This window comes from Salmo salar, chromosome ssa04 (genome assembly GCF_905237065.1).
Source record: "Salmo salar chromosome ssa04, Ssal_v3.1, whole genome shotgun sequence".
Classification (NCBI taxonomy): domain Eukaryota; kingdom Metazoa; phylum Chordata; class Actinopteri; order Salmoniformes; family Salmonidae; genus Salmo; species Salmo salar.
In genome coordinates, this window is record NC_059445.1 from 51,436,526 (window position 1) to 51,458,427 (window position 21,902).

Here is a 21,902-nt window from a genome sequence, read left to right on the forward strand (position 1 = left end):
GTTTGGCTCTTGGGCCCTATTAACCCATACTTTACCCATCCCTCTCTTTCTTTCCCCCTTCCCCATAGTTATGGGAGCTATGAGGAGCCGGAGGGTCAGACCCAGAACTCCAGCATGGGCAATGGAGAAGGCTACGGCATGAGTGAGGAAGAGGAGGAAGATGAAGAGGCAGCTCGGAGGAGAGGTCCCAGTGTGCTTTCCCAGGTGCAGCTGAGTGAGGATGAGGAGGACAGTGAAGAGTTCAGGTCCATCGGGGGTGACAGTGACATGGACTCAGACAACTAGAGAAGTGTTCCACCACACACACACACACACACACACACACACACACACACACACACACACACACACTTAAAGACGCAAATGTGCTCTACAATCATTATAACAGACAGATCCACATCCATACACGTGAGTTCTGGCTCACTAAATGAATACACCTTAAACTTGCAGGCTGAATTCCAATCACGTATTGTCATCACAACTTTATCTCATGTCAGTCAATCCCCCAATGATAGTTAAGACTGTTTGCTGTTCAGTCATTACCACACCTATGAAGTCTCTATGATAAACTCCTGTGAGATCAATGTTGTACAAAATGTTCAATCAAACTGAAGTGAGCTTGTTTATCTATAATGGCAGGATTAAATTGGAGTTGATGCTTTAAGTCAATGTTTTCTACTGGTTATGCTCTTTTCAGTGTACCGACACATGTATATATTTTTTTACAATTGAATAATGTTTTATTTTAAGGTTGTGCAGAACTTTGGCCAAAATGAAAATATTTGAATAGTCACCTTTGACAATTGTTTGTTTTCAGTGCCAGGTCTCATCTCAACCTTTTGTCTTGAGACACCGGGTTGAGTGATCGAACAATACTGTTATTCCCCATTAACTATTATGATTGCAGCCTGGATTTTCAGGCATTTGAGATGTTTCCAGCACTGTTACTAGGAAACTCTCAAACTTCCAAGAAGATCCTAAATAAAAACCAGAGATAAGGCCATCATCTTTTCATTGTTTGTTTTTGGGGATAAATGTTAGCTGTATCTGATGTAACCACGTTGAAGTTGTCCTTTCGTGTTATGCTGTGTTGCTTATCGAAAGTAAGAGGCACTGTTGAATACCAATCTGCAGTAACACATTAACCATAATATTAAATGTTATTACAGAAGTGTGTTGTGTGTTATATGACCACGGTGCTTCCTGTTTCCCTGCTTTTTCCTATCCTGCCATACCTTACAGGCTTGCCCTCGTTCATATCTCAGTCAGAACAGTGGTCATACAAGCTGAACATGAACTCTGCTCCACCGTAAACTCATTATTGTTGTAAGGAGTCACGTACAGTATGTGTGTGAAGATGAAGGGCTATAGTTTGCTGTGTTTAATATTTCTGCTCCCTGTCACAGTTATTGGACAAACGACACCAGATCGTGAGTAGCAATTATTTTCTGTTGAAATCTGTAAAGAAGCCTGTCTTTTAGTATGAGTAGGATATGTATTACTGTAGCATTGAATCAGATGACATCTCTAAAATGAACATGTAAATATACTGTACTGTATACTGCTGCTTTTTGAGGTTTTGGGGGGGAGTAGGTTAGGCCCTCTGTTTGAAGATAGTGCTTTTTATCAAATTGTGTCTTCATTTTCTCATGATGTTGCTGGGCCAAATCACTATCACGTTTCAGTTACATGTTTTCTTTTTACATCCAGCAAGTTGTGTAACAGTAGATGACTTTGAAGTGTGCACAGGAACTGCATATACATGCAATGCTGAGAAAAGCAAATGCTACTGTAAGGACAAGAAACCTTTCTGTAGGTATGTTTCAGCGCTTCCCACACTTGACTCTACAGCTTAATCCTCAATATTTGTTCATTTTGGAAGTCAGATATTTTAAATTCTTATATAAATATGTCAGTTACCTCTGTTATGCTGTTCTTTTCAGGTGTAACAACTACATAGACAAGTGGTACATAGGGGAGAAGTGTGACTTTGAGTGGACCATATTGAACTTTGCCCTGGTAGCATCTCTACCAGGACTGGCCCTGGCTGTTATTGTTGGTGTGACGGTCCAGTGTGTCCATTACTTAAGGAAACCAGCAAAGAAACAAAAGGATCGGACAACGAGGTGAGAGGGGGAGAGGGTTTGGACAAGATAGAATTCAGAGGCTCAATATTTCCATGTGTATGGCACCTAGTATCAGGAAGTTAGCTTGTTAAAAAATAATAAGAAAAAGAAAATAAGATGTTGGGCATTAACTAAATAGATTAATATTTGTCCACAGTCTTGTTTCAGGTTTGAAACGACTACTCATGTCTTTATAATGTAATTTTCACTTTTTTCAGTTACACAAACTATGCAATGTCACCGACAACATATGAAAATAACCAAGATGACATGTTCTCCAACACAGTGTTTGCCTCAGACATGCCCGTGAGTAGTTTGAGTTCCTTTACTCTCCAAGGTATTAGATCAACCTAAGACCAAATGGTATTTCCAATGGTGATGTCACATCCAGAGATTCTGCTAAGTTAGGGTTTCCTTATCTCCCAGTAGTGATACAGTTTGTAAATCATTCACCTCACCATCATTCACCCACCATCTTTTTTTTTGTCATACCAGATAGATGCATTGAAATGTTTTATTTTTCAAGCCTCTCAAAAATGTTTTCTTGCCTAACATCATTATTTGGAAACGGTATATTGATCATATTTTTGTTCTATGGAGGGATGATGCAAAACAGCTTCAGGCATTCCATGCTTTTCTTAACTCCTGTTCTGAACATTTGAGATTTACTATGCAATCTGACACGTCAAATCAGTTTCCTTGATCTTCTGATGTTGTGTGAAGATAATGTTCTATACACTGATCTTTACAGTAAACCTACTGATCGTAACAGTTTGTTGAGGGCTGATAGTTGTCACCCACTTCCCTTGAAAAATAGTTTGCCCTACAGACAATTCTGTCGAATCAAAAGAATTTGCTAAAAACAATCAGATTTCGACAGAAATATGGCTGAGACGCAAAGAAAATTCAAGGAGAGGGGGTACAAAAATGGTCAAATTAATACTGCCATTCAGAAAATTCAAAACAAGACATGACCTTTTTTCAAGCTCAGTCTCGCAAAAAGAAGCATTCTAACTACCCACTATTCAAAATGCTCTGAACAAATTAAGGGAATCGTTCACAAACATTGGCACATTCTAAGATCCGATGATAGTATCGGTAATGTGTTTTCGGACCTTCCCTTGGTTGTCTTCTCGCGGGGCAGAAACCTCAGAGATCAACTGGTAAACTCTGATTTACCACCCCAAGATATCCCTGCACAATGTCTATTTGCGCCCCTATTGGATGGAAACTACAAGTGTAATGGCTGTGCTCAATGCAATGGCACGTATAAATGTAGATCCTTCAAACACCCCCAAACAGGGAAACAGATCCCAATCAAAGGTGTTATAACGTGCAGTTATTTATCTTATAACTTGTCCTTAAGGTAAAAATGATGTGGGTAAAACAAAGCGTGAATTAAAAGTACGTATCTCAGAGCATCGTAGCACCATTAGGTGCAAAAACACGACTTACCCAGTTGCGGCCCACTTTTTGGAAGCAAACCACTCGATTTCGTCTCTATGTTATATTGGCATCGAACATGTCACCCTCCCTAGGAGACGGGGTGACCTCAATAATTTATTGTTAAAACGAGAGGCTGCCTGGATCTTTAATTTAAAGACTCTTGCTCCCTTCAGTCTCAACGTCAACTTTGATCTGAAGCCATTCTTGTGATTTTGCTGTTGTAAATGTTTGTAGGCTTATGTAGCCAAATTGTATCTATGATCGTAGCCTATCCATTTATGTTTTTTGTATGCTATTTTAATATGAGAATTAACCAATGATAGGCCAATAACCGGCCATGATTACAGACACCTGTGTGTGTCTTTTGACACTATATAAATGAGTCACCCCGCAATGTTTGTCATTATACCCTGATGAAGACAGCTTGTCTGGCGAAACGTTGGCTCTCCTTTATTTTTCAAGATGTCTTACACACCATCTCTTAAAGAGCGATTTGAATCTACTGTCTCTCCTGGACGTGGTTTGTGTCGTCCAAGTAGTGTAGTGTAAAGATACCATAAGTGCAGATGCAGAGCAGACACATTCAGTAACAGACATGGCTGTCAACCAAAAATGGTACATGTTGCATAGTAAACATGGCCCTGAGCAACTGTCTCTATTTTTCTTATTTCTTCAGAATCGGCCAAAGCCCCCCAGTGTCCAGCCCACCCAGGAGAGGTTTCCCATATCCAACTTACCCAACCGCCCTTACAGGTTAGCTGTCTGAACACAATTCAACACGCCATTGGTTTTCACTTTCATTATAGGGGCCCTTATTATAGTGTATGCAATGTTATAATGTGCTTTCATTGAAATGTTGATCTCTCTACTCTCTTAGCCTTCAACCAAACGGCATGCGGCCCACTTTAGATAGATTGTCTTTGACCAACCCTACAAGCCAGCCATACAAGTAAGAACCTTGGTGTTGTTTGTTTTCAGTCTGATACTTTGTTCAATGGCAGTGATGTCATACCCATTCTGTGCGTATAACCATGTTCTGGGTGGTGGACTAAAAATGGAAACAAAATTAGAGACCACAACAGGACAAAGCCCCCTCGACAGAGAATGAGTAGTCGCCCAGTGATTTGAGGAGCATGAGTCATGATGACACGGACATTATCCTTATCAAATCTTATTAGTCACATGCGCCTAATACAACAGGTGTAGACCTTAGTGAAATGCTTACCTACAAGCCCCTAACCAACAATGCAGTATAACAAAAAAAAAAGTATGAATAAGAATTGAAAGTAACAAGTAATTAAAGAGCAGCAGTAAAATAACAATAGCGAGACTATATACAGGGGGAACCAGTACAGTGTCAATGGGCGGGGGCACCGGTTAGTTGAGGTAATATGTACATGTAGGTAGAGTTATTAAAGTGACTATGCATAGATGATAACAACAGAGAGTGGGGGGGGGGCCATTTGCTTAGATGTTCAGGATTCTTATGGCTTGGGGATAGAAGCTGTTTAGAAGCCTCTTGGACCTAGACTTGGTGCTCCGGTACCGCTTGCCGTGCTGTAGCAGAGAGAACAGTCTATGACTAGGGTGGCTGGAGTCTTTGACAATTTTTAGGGCCTTCCTCTGACACCGCCTGGTATAGAGGTCCTGGATGGCAGGAAGCTTGGCCCCAGTGATGTACTGGGCCGTTCGCACTACCCTCTGTAGTACCTTGCAGTCGGAGGCCGAGCAGTTGCCATACCAGGCAGTGATGTAACCAGTCAGGATGCTCTCGATGATGCAGCTGTAGAACCTTTTGAGGATCTGAGGACCCATGTTAAATCTTTTCAGTCTCCTGAGGTGAATAGGTTTTGTCGTCCCCTCTTCACGACTGTCTTGGTGTGCTTGGACCATGTTAGTTTGTTGGTGATGTGGACACCAAGGAACTTGAAGCTCTCAACCTGCTCCACTACAGCCCCGTCGATGAGAATGGGGGCGTGCTCGGGTCCTCTTTTTCCTGTAGTCCACAATCATCTCCTATGTCTTGATCATGTTGAAGGAGAGGTTGTTGTCCTGACACAACACGACCAGGTCGCTGACCTCCTCCCTATACGCTGTCTCGTCGTTGTCGGTAGTCAAACTTAATGATGGTGTTGGAGTCGTGCCTGGCTGTGCAGTCATGAGTGAACAGGGAGTACAGGAGGGGACTGAGCACTTACCCCTGAGGGGCCCCCGTGTGGAGGATCAGCATGGCGGATGTGTTGTTACCTACCCTTACCACCTGGGGTGGCCCGTCAGGAAGTCCAGGATCCTGTTGCATAGGGAGATGTTTAGTCCCAGAGTCCTTAGCTTATTGATGGTGGAGCAGTAAGACGTGCTTGTTTTCGTCCCATGTAAATATTGTCTTTTTCGGGGGGGTTTGTATACATTTCATTATATCTCAATCTCTTTTTTCCATTTTCGAATTAAATATACCTTCCTGCAACCCGCCTCACCCAATGTGGTACGGATCTGCTATTATTTTTTATTTTTAAGACCTTATAACTGGAACCTCCATCAGCAGCTAGCCAGCTAATTAGCTACTAGCTTTTTAGTAATTGTTAGCCACTGCTAGCGGTCTTTACCTTTTGCTCGGACTCCAGCCGCTTTAGCCCGGATAGCCCGGATAATACCTGCCAGTCTGCACAGCACGATATCAGCCCTGAGCATATCAGACTGATTTTTTCCCCTCCAACATCACAAGATTCCTGCCGCAAGCTCTGGACCATCACACTGGATCTTCACTGCTAGCTAGATACTACCGAGTGGCGACTGTGGCTAACGCCCTTGTCCAGAAGCATGCACCAGCTAGCCTCGAGCTAGGCCCATTTCCCAGCTAGCAAACGAAGTACACCAACTACAATACCTCTCTTGCCAATTGGCCTGGACCCTTTGTCGACACAGAGCCCCGCCGATCCATCACGACTGGTCTGCTGACGTAATTTGGCCGATGTGCGCTCAACCGGCCTCTGCGTCGTGGATGTTGGTGTTGATCCATCTGCTAGCCCCAGCCTGCTAGCTTCCTGAACGCCGTGTCTCCCGCTCGCCTTACATAGTAATCGACTACCTGAACTGCTCCCTGTTTCATCTTTGCTGCTCATTGGACCCTATGATCACTCGGCTACACAGCTGATGCCTGCTGGACTGTTCATTAACACGGTACTTCATTTTGTTTATCTGTCGGACCCAGCCTTGAACTCAGGGCCTGTGTGTAGCTAACTGACCCTCTCTGCCCATTCATCGCCATTTACCCATTGTTGTTGTCCTAGCTGTTTACCTGTTGTTGTCTTAGCTCTCCCAATCAACACCTGTGATTGCTTTATGCCTTTCTCTAATGTCAATATGCCTTGTATACTGTTGTTTAGGGCAGCTCTCATTGTTTTATTTTACAGCGGAGCCCCTAGTCCTGCTCAACATGCCTCAGATAGCCCCCTTGTCCGAACCCCCACACATGCGGAGACCGCACCTAGCTTAACTGGCGCCTCCAGAGATGAAACCTCTCTCATCGTCACTCAATGCCTAGGTTTACCCCCACTGTACTCGCACCCTACCACACCCTTGTCTGTACACTATGCCCTGAATCTATTCTACCACGCCCAGAAATCTGCTCCTTTTATTCTCTGTTCCCAAAGCACTAGAAGGCCAGTACTTATATCCTTTAGCCGTACCCTCATCCTACTCCTCCTCTGTTCCTCTGGTGATGTAGAGGTTAACCCAGGCCCTGTGTGTCCACAGGCGCTCTCATTTGTTGATTTCTGCAACCGTAAAAGCCTTAGGTTCATGCATGTTCATCAGAAGCCTCCTTCCTAAGTTTGCTTTATTCACTGCTTTAGCACACTTTAACCAACCCTAATGTCCTAGCCGTGTCTGAATCTTGGCTTAGGAAGGCCACCAAAAATTCTGACATTTCCATCCCCAATTACAACAATTTCCGTCAAGACAGAACTGCTAAAGGGGGCGAAATTGCAATCTACTGTAGCGGTAGCCTGCAGAGTTCTGTCATACTATCCAGGTCTATGCCCAAACAGTTCGAGCTTCTACTTTTAAAGATCCATCTCTCCAGAAATAAGTCCCTCACTGTTGCCGCTTGTTATAGACCCCCCTCAGCTCCCAGCTGTGCCCTGGACACCATATGCAAATTGATTGCCCCCCATCTATCGTCAGAGTTCGTACTGCTAGGTGACCTAAATTGGGATATGCTTAACACTCCGGCCGTCCTACAATCGAAGCTAGATGCCCTTAATCTCACACAAATTATCAAGTAACCTACCAGGTACAACCCCAAATCTGTAAACATGGGCACCCTCATAGATATCATCCTGACCAACCTGCCCTCTAAATACACCTCTGTTGTTTTCAACCAGGATCTCAGCGATCACTGCCTCATTGCCTGCGTCTGTTATGGGTCCGCGGTCAAACGACCACCCCTCATCACTGTCAAGCGCTCCCTAAAACACTTCTGCGAGCAGCACTTTCTAATCGACCTGGCCCGGGTATCCTGGAAGGATATTGACCTCATCCCGTCCGTAGAGGATGCCTGGTTGTTCTTTAAAAGTGCTTTCCTCACCATCTTAAATAAGCATGCCCCTTTCAAAAAATGTAGAACTAAGAACAGATATAGCCCTTGGTTCACTCCAGACTTGACTGCCCTTGACCAGCACAAAAACACCCTGTGGCGTACCGCATTAGCTTCGAATAGTCCCTGCGATATGCAACTTTTCAGTGAAGTCAGGAATCAATACACACAGTCAGTTAGGAAAGCAAAGGCTAGCTTTTTCAAACAGAAATGTGCATCCTGCAGCACTAATTCCAAAACGTTTTGGGATACTGTAAAGTCCATGGAGAATAAGAGTACCTCCTCCAGCTGCCCACTGCATTGAGACTAGGAAACACTGTCACCGCTGATTAATCCATGATAATCGAGAATATCCATAAGTGTTTCTCTACGGCTGGCCATGCTTTCCACCTGGCTACCCCAACCCCCAGCCAACAGCTCTGCACCCCCCACAGCAACTGGCCCAAGCCCCCTCGCCCCGCTTCTCCTTCACCCAAATCCAGACAGCTGATGTTCTGAAAGAGCTGCAAAATCTGGATCCCTACAAATCAGCTGGGCTAGACAATCTGGACCCTCTCTTCCTAAAATTATCCGCCACCATTGTTGCAACCCCTATTACTAGTCTGTCCAACCTCTCTTTCATATTGTCTGAGATTCCTAAAGATTGGAAAGCGGCCGCGGTCATCCCCCTCTTCAAAGGGGGAGACACTCTTGACCCAAACTGTTACAGACCTATATCCATCCTGCCCTGCCTTTCTAAAGTCTTCGAAAGCCAAGTGAACAAATAGATCACCGACCATTTTGAATCCCACCGTACCTTTTCCACTATGCAATCTGGTTTCCGAGCTGGTCACGGGTGCACCTCAGCCACGCTCAAGGTCCTAAACGATATCATAACCGCCATCAATAAAAGACAGTACTGTGCAGTCGTATTCATCGACCTGGCCAAGGCTTTCGACTCTGTCAATCACCGTATCCTTATCGGCAGACTCAACAGCCTTGGTTTCTCTAATGACTGTCCCGCCTGGTTCACTAACTACTTCTCAGATAGAGTTCAGTGTGTCAAATCGGAGGGCCTGTTGTCCGGACCTCAGGCACTCTCTATGGGGGTGCCACAAGGTTCAATTCTCGGGCCGACTCTTTTCTCTATTTATATCAATGATGTCGCTCTTGCTGCGAGTGATTATTTCATCCACCTCTACGCAGACGACACCATTTTGTATACATCTGGCCCTTCTTTGGACACTGTGTTAACATACCTCCAAACGAGCTTCAACGCCATACAACACTCCTTCCGTGGCCTCCAACTGCTCTTAAATGCTAGTAAAACAAAATGCATGCTTTTCAACCGATCGCTACCCACACCCGCCCGCCCGACTAGCATCACTACTCTGGACAGTTCTGACTTAGAATATGCGGACAACTATAAATACCAAGGTGTCTGGCTAGACTGTAAACTCTCCTTCCAGACTCACATTAATAAGCATCAATCCAAAGTTAAATCTAGAATTGGCTTCCTATTTCGCAACAAAGCCTCCTTCACTCATGCTGCCAAACATACCCTCGTAAAACTGACCGTCCTACCGATTCTTGACTTCGGCGACGTCGTTTACAAAATAGCCTCCAACACTCTGCATCCAATTTGCTGAATAGTCTATCACAGTGCCATCCGTTTTGTCACCAAAGCCCCATATACTACCCACCACTGCGACCTGTATGCTCTCGTTGGCTGGTCCTCGCTACGTATTCGTCGCCAATCCCTCTGGCTCCAGGTCATCTATAAGTCTTTGCTAGGTAAAGCTCCGCCTTATCTCAGCTCACTGGTCACCATAGCAACTCCCACCCGTAGCACGAGCTCCAGCATGAATATTTCACTGGTCATCCCCAAAGCCAACACCTCCTTTTGGCCGCCTTTCCTTCCATTTCTGTGCTGCCAATGACTGGAACGAATTGCAAAAAAGTTGAAGACTTATATCTCCCTCACTAACTTTAAGCGTCAACTGTCAGAGCAGCTTACCGATCGCTGCAGCTGTGCACAGCCCATCTATAAATAGCCCATCCAACCATCTACCTACCTCATCCCAATATTTGTTTTTGTTTTTCTGCTCTTTTGCACACCTGTATTTCTACTTGCACATCCTCATCTGCACATATATCACTCCAGTGTAAATTGCTAAATTGTAATTACTTCGCCTCTATTGGCCTAATTATTGCCTTACCTCCTTACTTCATTTGCACACACAGATTTTTCTATTGTGTTATTGACTGTACGTTTGTTTATCTCATGTGTAACTCTGTGTTGTTTTTGTCGCACTGCTTTGCTTTATCTTGGCCAGGTCGCAGTTGTAAATGAGAACTTGTTCTCAACTGCCTACCTGGTTAAATAAAGGTAAAATAAAAAATTGATGAGCTTTTGAGGCCACTATGGTGTTTAACGCTGAGCTGTAGTCCATGAATAGCATTCTCACATAGGTGTTCTTTTTGTCCAGGTGGGAAAGGGCAGTGTGGAGTGCAATAGAGATTGCGTCATCTGTGGATCTGTTAGGGTGGTATGCAAATTGGAGTGGGTCTAGGGTTTCTGAGATAATGGTGTTGTGAGCCATGATCAGCCTTTCAAAGCACCTCATGGCTACAGACGTGAGTGCTACGGGTCGGTAGTCGTTTAGGCAGGTTACCTTAGTGTTCCTGGGCACAGGGACTATGGTGGTCTGCTTAAAACATGTTGGTATTACAAACTCAGACAGGGAGAGGTTGAAAATGTCGGTGAAGACACTTGCCAGTTGGTCAGCGCATGCTCGCAGTACACGTCCTGGTAATACGTCTGGCCCTGCGGCCTTGTTAATGTTGACCTGTTGAAAGGTCTTACATCGGCTGCGGAGAGCATGATCACAGTCTTCCGGAACAGCTGGTGCTCTCATGCATGTTTTAGTGTTATTAGCCTCGAAGCGAGCATAGAAGTAGTTTAGCTCGTCTGGTACGCTCGTGTCACTGGGCAGCTCTCGGCTGTGCTTCCCTTTGTAGTCTGTAATGGTTTGCAAGCCTTGCCACATCCGACAAGCGTCAGAGCCGGTGTAGTACGATTCGATCTTAGTCTTGTATTGAAGCTTTGCCTGATTGATGGTTCATCACAGGGCATAGCAGGATTTCTTAGAAGCTTCCCGGGTTAGAGTCCCGTTCCTTGAAAGGGGCAGCTCTAGCCTTTTGTGCAGTGTGGATGTTGCCTGTAATTCATGGCTTCTGGTTGGGGTATGTACGTACGGTCACTGTGGGGATGACGTCATCGATGCACTTATTGATGAAGCCAGTGACTGATGTGGTGTACTCCTCAATGCCATCGGAGGAATTCCGGAACATATTCCAGTCTGTGCTAGCAAAACCGGCATGTAGCGTAGCATCTGCTTCATCTGACCATTTTTTTATTTATCGAGTCACTGGTGCTTCCTGCTTTCATTTGTGCTTGTAAGCAGGAATCAGGAGGATAGAATTATGGTCAGATTTGCCAAATGGAGGGCGAGGGAGAGCGTTGTATGCATCTCTGTGTGTGGAGTAATGGTGCTCCAGAGTTTTTTTTCCCTCTGGTTGCACATTTAACATGCTGATAGAAATTTGGTTAGACTGATTTGAGTTTCCCTGCATTAAGGAGTGCCGCCTCTGGGTGAACATTTTCCTGTTTGCTTATGGCGGAATACAGCTCATTCAGTGCGGTCTTAGTGCCAGCATCAGTCTGTGGTGGTATGTAGACAGCTACAAAAAATACAGATGTAAACTCTCTAGGTAGATAGTGTGGTCCACAGCTTATCATGAGATACTCTACCACAGGCGAGCAAAACCTCGAGACTTCCTTAGATATCGTGCACCAGCTGTTATTTACAAAAATACATAGTCCACCGCCCCTTGTCTTACCTGACGCCGCTGTTCTATCCTGCCGATACAGCGTATATCCATCATGGTAATTTCTCTTTTGTCATTGAAGAAAGGGAAAAGTCCACGAGTATGTGACCCAATTTAGATAGATCATCTTTATCCAACCCTGAAAGCCAGCTATACAAGGAAGCCTCTGTTTTTTGATTTGTGTGTTTTCAATCTGATATAGTTCTTTGTTCCATGACAAGTTATGATTGGGTGCCCTTTGAACTACATTATTATGATTGTTTTTATATGGTTTGTCTGCTTCGGAAAGTTGACTAGTTTTCTGGATTCAGCTATGCTACAGGTATGACGCAGCCCCTGGGTAACCCCTATCCCAAGTCTCCATCGCCAAGGAACCCATATGACGACAGAGCGCCACCTCCAGACCGTTATGACGACCAGCACATGAGACCAACACAGCCCCCACCAGGACACAATGGCATGATGGTGAGTGATTGATTCCCCCTACTGAACAGTAGGATGAATTCAACTGATCAACTGGACAAGTAAACTGCAGGGTGAAACTGTGGCTAAAACATTTGGTTTTGATCTTAGCCTAAAGGTCCATATTAGTTAGACCCTAGGTGACCAGGCTGATATAGAAAAGCAGAATTTTGCACTGTGTTTTGACATGAGATCTGTTTCTATCTTCCAGAGAGAAGGCATGTCTGGGTATCCTGCGCCCAGTTCACCTGCTCCCCTCTATTCAGCACCGGAGTACAACCCCAGTTCCCAGTTTCCCAGAGCCCAGATAGGGAGACACTACTGAGGACAAACAGGGGTGACCATGGCCTGAATTAAAATGCCACCAATTTCACTATCACAATTCAAAAAAGTTCAACTCGTATATAATTTAAAGTGAGTGGAAAATGTAAACATTCAAGGACTTTGTAAACTTTAATTTAACGTACTAAAAAATGTATTGTGGCTGGCTGCTAAATTTTATGAGTAATCCCCATTGACTGATTATGAAATTTGCTCATATTTTTGCTGTTTTAAGGTTTATTGTTTGACAATTTTGTTACTAATAAAGGCTATTATTCCTAGATTCAATCCGTAGCGTGGATCCACACTAAAGCGCGATTGAAATGTAAAGGCAATGTTCCCATGTTTCAATTTCCGATCGCTTTAACCCTGATCTCCACACTACAGATTGAATCTAGGCCTAAGTAACAGGGTTGGGGTCAATTCCAATTTCATTTGAAATTCAAATTCAATTCTTGAATTCACTCATGAAGTGGAGAATTTAAGTTGAATTAAAATTTCAACAATCTTCAAGTTTTGGAATTGGAATTAGACTGTTTGAATTGTAAAAAAAAATGTAGTCTTTGGAATTTCATTTAATTCAATTCAATATTTGTAAATTTCAGAGTTAGTATCAAAATTGGACTGCAGGATTTGTTTTAAATCATTTCAACTTATATTTCTATATTTACAGTATAGCTACACTGTATGAATAGTGACATAATCAGCCTGAAGGAATTAAATTCGAATTGGAATATACAGTATCGAACATTGGAATTGAATTATCTCTAAATTCAAAGACTGGCCTGGAATTTGAATTGAATGGAATTTTCAGGGAGAGGGAATTTTATTCGAATTTCATTTGTAGAATTGACCCCAACCCTGCTACGTAATAGGCTAGTCTGATTTGTTACCATTTTTTGGTCATGAGGGTTATCTGCCAGTGGTTCCCAAACCGTGGGTCGGTACTAGGGGAGAACGACTGACCCCTCTCATTGAAGCCACGGAAGTTCAAGGCTGACCACAGTACTGCAGGCATTGTTAGCAGAAAACAGGATCCCCCCATTATAGTGAATTTTAACAGATTGTTTTTAAATTGCACACAGAAGAAGTTATAAGGATAATTTAGTTGCTAATGGCAGCCTGCTGTACCCCGGTCGGCCTTCAACTTGAGTTACTCAATGAGAGCGTGCATCACTGAGCTCGCATGCAACGTCACTTCCTGGTGTAGCTCACACTGCGCATAATAGGTCTCCATGAGACACCTAAAACCTGTAAATGAATTACCTCTTGTTCGTTCCTATGTGGGAAATGAATGGGGAAATAATAGGATTTTGTTATAAACACAGAAAATAAGGTCTGAGGTTTACACAGCTTAGGAGATCTTATACGTTTTGTTTATCCAAAAACACAATTTCCACATAGGCTTTGTCCAACGAACCATGGTGGAGTTGGTGCCTACAAGAAGACAATATTACTATTTGTCTTACAAAGGAATGAATGGTGTCACGTGATCTAGGGTTTGACGGTCGCAGGGGTCCAGGTGTGACGTTTTTTGTGCATTGCAAAAAAATATATATATATGTTGTTTAAGTTTGTGTAAACTTAAACGACTAAAACCAATCGAAAGTATGTAGAAAAGATAATGGACATATAATACCCTATAATCAGAGAATTTACAATCAGCAAAATAAAAGCTAGATAATCAGGCACACATTGATTTTATGTTTGAGGATAAGAACACATCAAAATGTGTAGAATTGACAGAACTTAGCTTAAGTGAAAATTCTCAGCTCCTTGAAAAAATTTATAGAATTGCAACCTTTTATTTCAGCTCCATGGCAAAATGTGTAGAATTGCTGGAAATTAGCTTCAAAACGGCACAATCTTCTCTCTGCTGCCAAGATGATATTCTTTGTTCTATGTATGTTTTTTTTCTCCGCTCGACCCTTATGGTGGGTCGCGACTCAAGACACCTCAATTGGTTGGTCATGAAGCAAAAAAGTTGTATACAATGGTAAGTCAAGCAACATCAATTAAAGATACTTTCAAAAAGAACATTTATTTTCTACAAATCAGATGTTAATCATTTTAAATCAATAAACAAAATACAATCTTAATTTCACCTCTAGGTCAATCATGGGATAACTTGGTGTCAGTAGGCGCCCTTATTGTAAGATGCAAAACACTGTCATCTTAACACAAATCCACTTGTTGGTACATTCTTTGTTACTGAATGATGGCAAAAAGAGTGAATGAAAGTAATGGGTTGAGGTGAACAATTCATCAGGAGATGTCTTTATTTACTAAAGAAGCTCCTAATATTTCAGTTGACAGACATAGATAACACTGATTTGGATCTGATACATGAGACATTCCTGATAGTAAACATGTTATTGGCTTTGAGCAACATGATTTTACCAGTGCACACATGGGAAAAATTAAAACCCCTGATTGTTTGACAAGCGATTATTTCAAAGCATAAAGGACAAATACAAGTAAAAAGCTGGGTTGTCCACATCCCCTTTTCATGCTTTTGAATACAGAGAAAACTGATACAGATGACTGTTTACGTTTGAAATTAGAACTGGGTCTTTAAATGCATGTTTTTCACAATTTGCTAGCAGTAGCATTACTAAAAATCATACAATGACTTGTCAGATAATGGTTACCCCCAGGTCAACAGTGAGAATACAGTCAACAGATAAACACGCCATTAGTTAAAATCAAATTACAGCATTATCTTACCACTGATACTGCATATGACAAGTGGTGTGCTATTCAAACAACCCAGACAAGCATACTACTGAGAAAATGTGTGCTTTCAAGCAGTGTTCTGATTCAGGATTTACCTGACTTGAGGTTTATTTGAATAGCACCCCAGGTTTGAGTACTAATGGTGATGTGAGGACAAGTTAATAAATTACTAATGCAGTTCGAAGAAAATGTGACAATTGTCATCCTTTATTTATCACATTGAAATAATTGTATTTCCCTGCTCTATAGTGAGTGAGAATCGCATTGTTCTGAATATGGGAAAGGGTGTGTGAAGAAGCACTTTACATTAAAACATCCTTGTGATGCCGCGCAATGTGCTGGCTCTTTTCAGAGGGTCTACGGAAGCCTTTAGTGCAGTAGTCACAGCGGTGGGGATAGTCCTTGGTGTGGATGGATATGACGTGCCGTTTGAAACCTGAAGCGTCCGAGGAGCTGTACTCACAGTACTGGCACTGGTACACTTTCCGCCCACTGTGGGTCTTCATGTGCTTCTTCAGTTCCAGCTGATGCCTGAAGCCCCGTCGGCAGCGCTTGCACTTGAAGGGCAAGTCTTTGGTGTGGACGGACAGGATGTGGCGACTGAGTATGAAGGGGTCTGGGGTCTTAAAGTCACAGTGGCGGCATTGGTGCAGCCTGGCACCTTTGTGAGTCTCTGTGTGTTTTTTCAGCTCCGAGGGCCGGTGGAAGCCCTTCTCACACACGTCACACTTGTGAGGGAAGTCCTTGGTGTGCACGGAGATGATGTGGCGCTTCAGGTCGCTGGAGTTGGTGCTCTTGTGCTCGCAGTGCGGACACTGGTGCGTCTTGTGGCCCTGGAATATCTCCATGTGCTTCTGCAGCTCCCGCTCGTCAGAGAAGGCCTGGGGACAGTGGCCACACTTGAAGGGCAGCTCCGCTCCATGCTTGCTTTTTATGTGGGTCTTCAGGTTAGACTGGTCGGCACAGCAGAACTCACAGTGCTGGCAGTGGTAGGGCTTCTCACCCGTGTGGGTCCTCATGTGCTTTTTGAGCTCAGAGGGGTGGCGGAAACCTTTAGCACACTCCACACACACATGGGCAAAGCTCTTGCTGTGGACAGCTAGCAAGTGGCGGTTGAGAAGGCCCTGCTCGGCTGTCTCATAGTCACAGTACTTACAGTGGTGCAGCTTGGGCTCCTGGTCACGTAGAATGAGCTTATTGGAGCTGAGTGGGCTCTCCACACAGTAACGCCTCGTGACCTCCGTGAACTCTGGGACCCGGTCACTCTTCACTATGAGCTTGTGGCCCTCCAGGTGGTTGTGGAAGTTGACCTTCTTGTTGGTGGTGAAATCGCAGTCTGTGCACTGGTACTTCTTCTTGAAGATGTGGTCGGGGTGGTTCTTCATGTGGATCTTCAAGAAGCCTCGCGATCTGAACTTCTTCCCGCAGATGTGGCAGGGGTACACAGTCAGAGGCTGGCCATCTGGACCAATGATCACAGCTGAGGAAAAGTGTGGAGGCAAAAAAGAACAGGAATTGTTAGGCCTACATCTAAAAAAGAAAAGTATAATCTTACAAAATGATGCAAGCTTTTAGAAAATGTTTTAATGAACATAGAACCCCATACCTGTCTGACACTGACGTGTCTCTCCCTTCTTCTTTTTCTTGATCTTCTGTTTGAGAGCTCTACTTGTACTCAGGCTGTCGCTGATCTTCAGGTAATGTGTCCCTGTGTTGTTCTTGTTCTCCAGCCTGGAGTCCAGACTGTTACCTAAGGAAAATTATCCACCAATTCAACACTTAAAAATTGTGACATGAACAAATCTAAATGTTAGGCTGAATGTAGAATTCTCTTACGCCATACTGAATGTATGTCTCTGAAGAACTTGTGTCTATGGAGAAAAGGAGTAGGCTTTACCATAAGCTGAAGCCCAGGCTACGGTGCCGAAGTTCTTATTGTGGCTGGAGTCATCCAGTGAGTCCTGGATGGCAGGGGCATCCTCCTCTCCCACTATCACCTCCATGTACACCTCATCTGCCATCTCAGTGCAGTCTGCTCCCAGACAAGGAAAACTCAGTCACTTCATTTAACACTACAACCATCTATTGGGAGAACAATAATAAGGCAGCCATATCGTTTAATATGCTGTGCTGTATAAGAGATTGGAGGAAAGGCTGCTAATTCAGGGGACTCACTAATCTCTGAATCCTCCTGGGACGGGTCTTTCACTGCCATGTAGACCATCTTCTCTCGAGACAGCTTGCCAATGCCCCCAGTCTCCAGCACTGCATGACCGTTGTGGAAGTCGCTCTCAGCTACAATCTCTGTGCCACCTGCACTCACAGTAAATGTCTGAATTCAGGGAAACTGAACAGAGGTGTATCTTTCAAATTGATCGTAACTTTCAGAAAGCCATGCAAGAGTCCTTACCTATGTCAACATCATCATCAGCCTCTGCCTTGAAGATGTAGACTTTGATGCACTCAGAGTCATAGTCACCCTCTTTGGAGCCATCCTCCATCACCTCAGAACCCATCTTCAGGGGCGTGTCCTCCATGTCCAACTTCTCCCCAACATCGTCCACTGCACAAACAATAGCACACATCATTATACACTATCAGATTCATCCTATTATTAGAGTCAACATTTGTGTTGGAGCAGTCTAGTAGTACCAAGAAAATAAGACGTGTCTTACAGGAGATCATCAGGTAGTCCTCGGAGACGCTCTGTCCAGCCTCGTCGTCCGGCTCCTGGATGGTGACTGCAGAGTCTTCCTCCTGCTCCTCCACATACGTCTCTGAGTTGCAGTTGGAGACCATGACCTCCTCAGTGACAATTTCAAACACCTGGTCAGGAACCCTATCAGATTCCTCTATGAGATCTGCTGTCAGCACATGGTGATGGTGGTCAGAATCCAGCACGTCCTCAATGGCCACCTCGGCCCCCAGGACCGACTCAGTCATGATTATGCCGTCAGGCTCGTCGCTGCAGCAGATGTCTGGCCCCTCTACAACCTCTGACCCCAGGTCATGCTCAAACATGATTCCCTCGTCAGTCACCACGTCTGACACCAGCACCGCCTCTGGCACAGAAACCACAATGTGATCACCGTCAATGTGGGCCATACCTGCTACCGGGGAAGTCAGGAGGAACTGTTACTCTTATCAATTCGAGCACAGACAATCAAATAAACAAAAGGCCATGGACTATTAGTTCTCTGCATTGATGGAGTGGACTTACCAAAATCCTGCATTATCATTGTGTGTGGCATCTTTGAGTCTTGCATCTGAAAGTTCAAGACCCCTCCACCGTGGTCCATTCTCTTTTTATCCTGTCTGCTACAAACACAAATGAGGATTCTTTTATTTTTCTTCCTAGCTCTGACTTTGCTGGTTGCAACTTTATTGAGGAAAAATGTACTTACTGTGATATGTGGTTGTCCAACCTAGCTATGAATGCACTAACTGTAAGTCGCTCTGGATAACAGCATCTGCTAAATGACGTAAATGTAATGTAAATGATTAAGTTTATCAGATCAATTAGGACCTCTGTCAATGCATAACTCATTACAAATGTCTCAACACACTGATTCAATGCTGAATAAACATTAACATTGAATAATGCATTGTTGGGTTTGGAGCTTGCAAAAAAGACATTTCACTGTACTCGTTCATGTGACGTTAACACTGAAAGATTAAAAACACATTGCTAATGACAGTATTTCACCACTCACATTTGATTCTGAGCTCTCAAACCATCAGGGAAGTGTTATGTTTTTTTTTTTTTTTAAATCAGCCGGGGAGGAGAAACACCTGAAATAGAGAAAAGAAAAACACATAAAAGATACATCAGCTTCAATGATTTTATCTATCCTGAAATATAATTGTGGTAATGGAAATAAAGCAGACTGCTATAATCCTTTATTACTTATAAGAATGTGCCTTTATAATGTCTTAGTATCAGGAGACATTATGGTTTGGGTGCGGAAGGTAACCTAGAGATTAGGCCAGTAACCCAAAGGTCGCTGGTTAGAATCCCTGAGCCAACTAGGTGAAAAACCTGTCAATATGAGCAAGGCACCTTAGCCTAATTGCTTCTGTAAGTCGCTCTGGATAAGAGTGTGCTAAATTACTAAAATGTAAAAATTAGAGGGTAAACTATTGGATAAATGCAGAAGTATATTATGTTATTACATTGTTGTCTTAGGTCTCTCTTTATGCAGTGTTCTCTCTCTTGTCATGTGTGTTTTGTCATTTTTAATTTTTTTATCCCAGCCCCTGTCCCCGCAGGAGGCCTTTTGGTAGGCCATCATTGTAAATAAGAATTTGTTCTTAACTGACTTGCCTAGTTAAATAAAGGTTAAATAAAAAAACAAGTAACGTGGACATCTAATGGGAAGCAAAAAGCTACAATGTGTTTATATTCACACACTCACAGGTGATACTCCTTGGTTTGGATAAATTGAGTAGACTGGTGTTACAAGTAAAGGGACACTTCTGGCACCAACAAATACATGCCTCCAGGACTAATTTGTAAATGTAACATAATTTGCACTGGGGCTGACAGTAATGGGGCGGCAGGTTGCCTAGTGGTTGGGGCGTTGGGCCAGTAACCGAAAGGTTGCTAGATCGAATCTCCGAGCTGACAAGGTAAAAATCGGTCGTTCTACCCGAGTTCCCCGGGCGCCGAAGACGTGGATTTCGATTAAGGCAGTCCCCCGCACCTCTGATTCAGATTCCGTAATGAATCAATACCACTGTATTACTTATAAGAATGTGCCGTTATAATGTGCTAGTATCAGGAGACATTATAGTTTGGAGGCGGAAGGTAACCTAGCGTTTAGGCCAGTAACCGAAAGGTCGCTGGTTAGAATCCCCGAGTCACGCTAGTATAGATATTGCTCCTTGTTCTGTGTCTGTGGTTACAGTGACAGACACGGGAAAGTAGCTGGCAAGTGATTCACACGCACTGCTTTCGCCCAATGCAGTAGTTGACTGACCGTAGAGAGCGCGCGCAGACGCATTAAATATGGCGGCTTCTGTTTACATTGTGGACACATAACCCCGACAACAAAGGCGCTTGAGTGCGCACGGTGAATTTAGCAAAATTAATGGCTTTGCATGAATGATAAGCATAAATAAAATCTATGCTAAATATTTAATGAAATCCAAGTTATGCGCTTGTTTCAAGATTCCAACAACAAGCGTGCAAGACTGACGCTATGCGACATCCTGACCGCAATGCATATTTTCTGCCCAGTCTGGGCCATTGTTGGGCTAAATTAGCGAGCTAACTAGCTAGCAATAGCATTCCCAGCAATTGCAAGCGATATCATTAGTAAAATAAACGCAGTAAACCTACCATACTTTCGAAAGTGTGCACTGGAAGATGGCATAAATGACTATCGTCTTACAAAAGTCACAATATATTTCCGAGCGAGTTAGCTATGTCGTTAGTTAGCATAGCTATCGACGGCTAGCTAGCCGTCATTGTTGTTGTTTTTTCGACTTGGGTGGAGGCCCATAGGCCTTCGTGACAAGGCCCCATCATCATATCGCATTAAATGTAATATATACTTACCAAATCAAGTCACTACTGTCTTTTTTAAATTCCACTTTTCCGGTTTGAACAGTATTTCCGTAGTCGTATTATTAAATTAGTTTATATTTCTCATGGTGCGAATGCAAGGCCTGTACAACATTCTAGATCCTGAAGGCTGTTTTTCAGGCCTGGACCAATCACGTAGCTCGCTGTTAGCTCGGAAGGGTGGGGGCGGTGGGGAAGTCGGTGACAAACTGCACTCGGTCTTCAACAGTTTATTCTAAAACTGCTGGCCCGTTTCTTACAACTTCACATACGTAATAATATAATTGTAAGGAATAGAAACATTAAATGAAGGTGTCTGGATGCACTAACTAAAAGGTGGAGCAGTAGTGTATACCACAACTGATCAATTTGCAACAAAAACTAAATAGGGCTCAATACTGTAACTGTCCTCAAAGTGTTATGATAGTTTCAACTGAAACATATTGTGGTATAACTTTTAGTATGCAGAATTAGATGGTGTTTACAACCAAGCCCTGTGAGATACTCTACAGTAACAATTAATGTAATAATGATATACTGTATCAGTTCTAAGTATGTGAATTTGTGTGTCAATTCCCAAATTTGAATCAAATTAAGATTAATTTCATTGGCGATCATTTGGATTTTTAGCATTGAGCAGCACCTTGCATTTACAGCTGAGAAAGGATGGATAAGGTGTCCAAATCCAGTGGAAAGATTGTGAAGCCACACAAAATAAACCAGCACTGCATGATTGGCAGAAGAAAACGATGACTAAATTAAAATTCACAGAAACCAAACC

At 43.4% G+C, this 21,902-nt stretch overlaps 3 protein-coding genes across 17 annotated transcripts in view; 2 read left to right on the forward strand and 1 right to left on the reverse strand.

Moving 5' to 3' along the window:
• LOC106603388 (transcription initiation factor TFIID subunit 1) overlaps window positions 1-1,171 on the forward strand; it is a 55,333-nt gene extending 54,162 nt beyond the window's left edge. For all 4 annotated transcript variants that reach the window (XM_014197006.2, XM_014197007.2, XM_045717069.1 and 1 more), the window contains exon 39: window positions 69-1,171. In XM_014197006.2, the coding sequence (XP_014052481.2) occupies window positions 69-285 (217 nt within the window). In that variant the 3' untranslated portion in view covers window positions 286-1,171. The remainder of the gene's footprint in view (window positions 1-68) is intronic.
• Window positions 1,060-14,918, forward strand: zgc:158432 (DNA-directed RNA polymerase II subunit rpb1). Its single transcript, XM_014197017.2, has 8 exons — window positions 1,060-1,430; window positions 1,711-1,816; window positions 1,944-2,126; window positions 2,345-2,432; window positions 4,249-4,325; window positions 4,450-4,521; window positions 12,348-12,501; window positions 12,710-14,918. Exons 1-8 carry the CDS (start codon window positions 1,346-1,348, stop codon window positions 12,821-12,823), a joined length of 879 nt encoding a protein of 292 aa, XP_014052492.1. The 5' UTR covers window positions 1,060-1,345; the 3' UTR covers window positions 12,824-14,918.
• LOC106603389 (zinc finger protein 711) lies at window positions 14,842-21,328 on the reverse strand. 12 transcript variants are annotated; one of them, XM_045717073.1, is made up of 10 exons: window positions 21,116-21,328; window positions 19,269-19,347; window positions 18,960-19,025; window positions 18,776-18,870; window positions 18,231-18,662; window positions 17,966-18,118; window positions 17,731-17,868; window positions 17,453-17,587; window positions 17,162-17,305; window positions 14,842-17,035 (listed from the first exon to the last, which is right to left on the reverse strand). In XM_045717073.1, the coding sequence occupies exons 4-10, from the start codon at window positions 18,852-18,854 to the stop codon at window positions 15,858-15,860; spliced, it is 2,259 nt and encodes a 752-aa protein (XP_045573029.1). In that variant the 5' UTR covers window positions 18,855-18,870; window positions 18,960-19,025; window positions 19,269-19,347; window positions 21,116-21,328; the 3' UTR covers window positions 14,842-15,857. The 12 variants fall into 12 exon arrangements, with proteins under 12 accessions (XP_045573029.1, XP_045573026.1, XP_045573028.1 ...); XM_045717070.1 differs by having other exon boundaries at window positions 18,231-18,665; XM_045717072.1 differs by having other exon boundaries at window positions 18,960-19,028.
• Between the last annotated feature and the right edge of the window lie 574 nt (window positions 21,329-21,902).

Excerpts from the sequence above, each read along its gene's own strand:
- LOC106603389 (XM_045717070.1), bottom strand. The coding sequence starts at position 18,854 with ATGGACCACGGTGGAGGGGTCTTGAACTTTCAGATGCAAGACTCAAAG. Across the intron at positions 18,119-18,230 it reads GGACTACCTGATGATCTCCT|TGGACGATGTTGGGGAGAAG; the intron begins GTAAGACACGTC and ends TTGTTTGTGCAG. Across the intron at positions 17,869-17,965 it reads TGATGATGATGTTGACATAG|GTGGCACAGAGATTGTAGCT; the intron begins GTAAGGACTCTT and ends CTGTGAGTGCAG.
- zgc:158432 (XM_014197017.2), top strand. The coding sequence starts at position 1,346 with ATGTGTGTGAAGATGAAGGGCTATAGTTTGCTGTGTTTAATATTTCTG. Across the intron at positions 4,326-4,449 it reads TTACCCAACCGCCCTTACAG|CCTTCAACCAAACGGCATGC; the intron begins GTTAGCTGTCTG and ends CTACTCTCTTAG. Across the intron at positions 4,522-12,347 it reads CCTACAAGCCAGCCATACAA|CTATGCTACAGGTATGACGC; the intron begins GTAAGAACCTTG and ends TTCTGGATTCAG.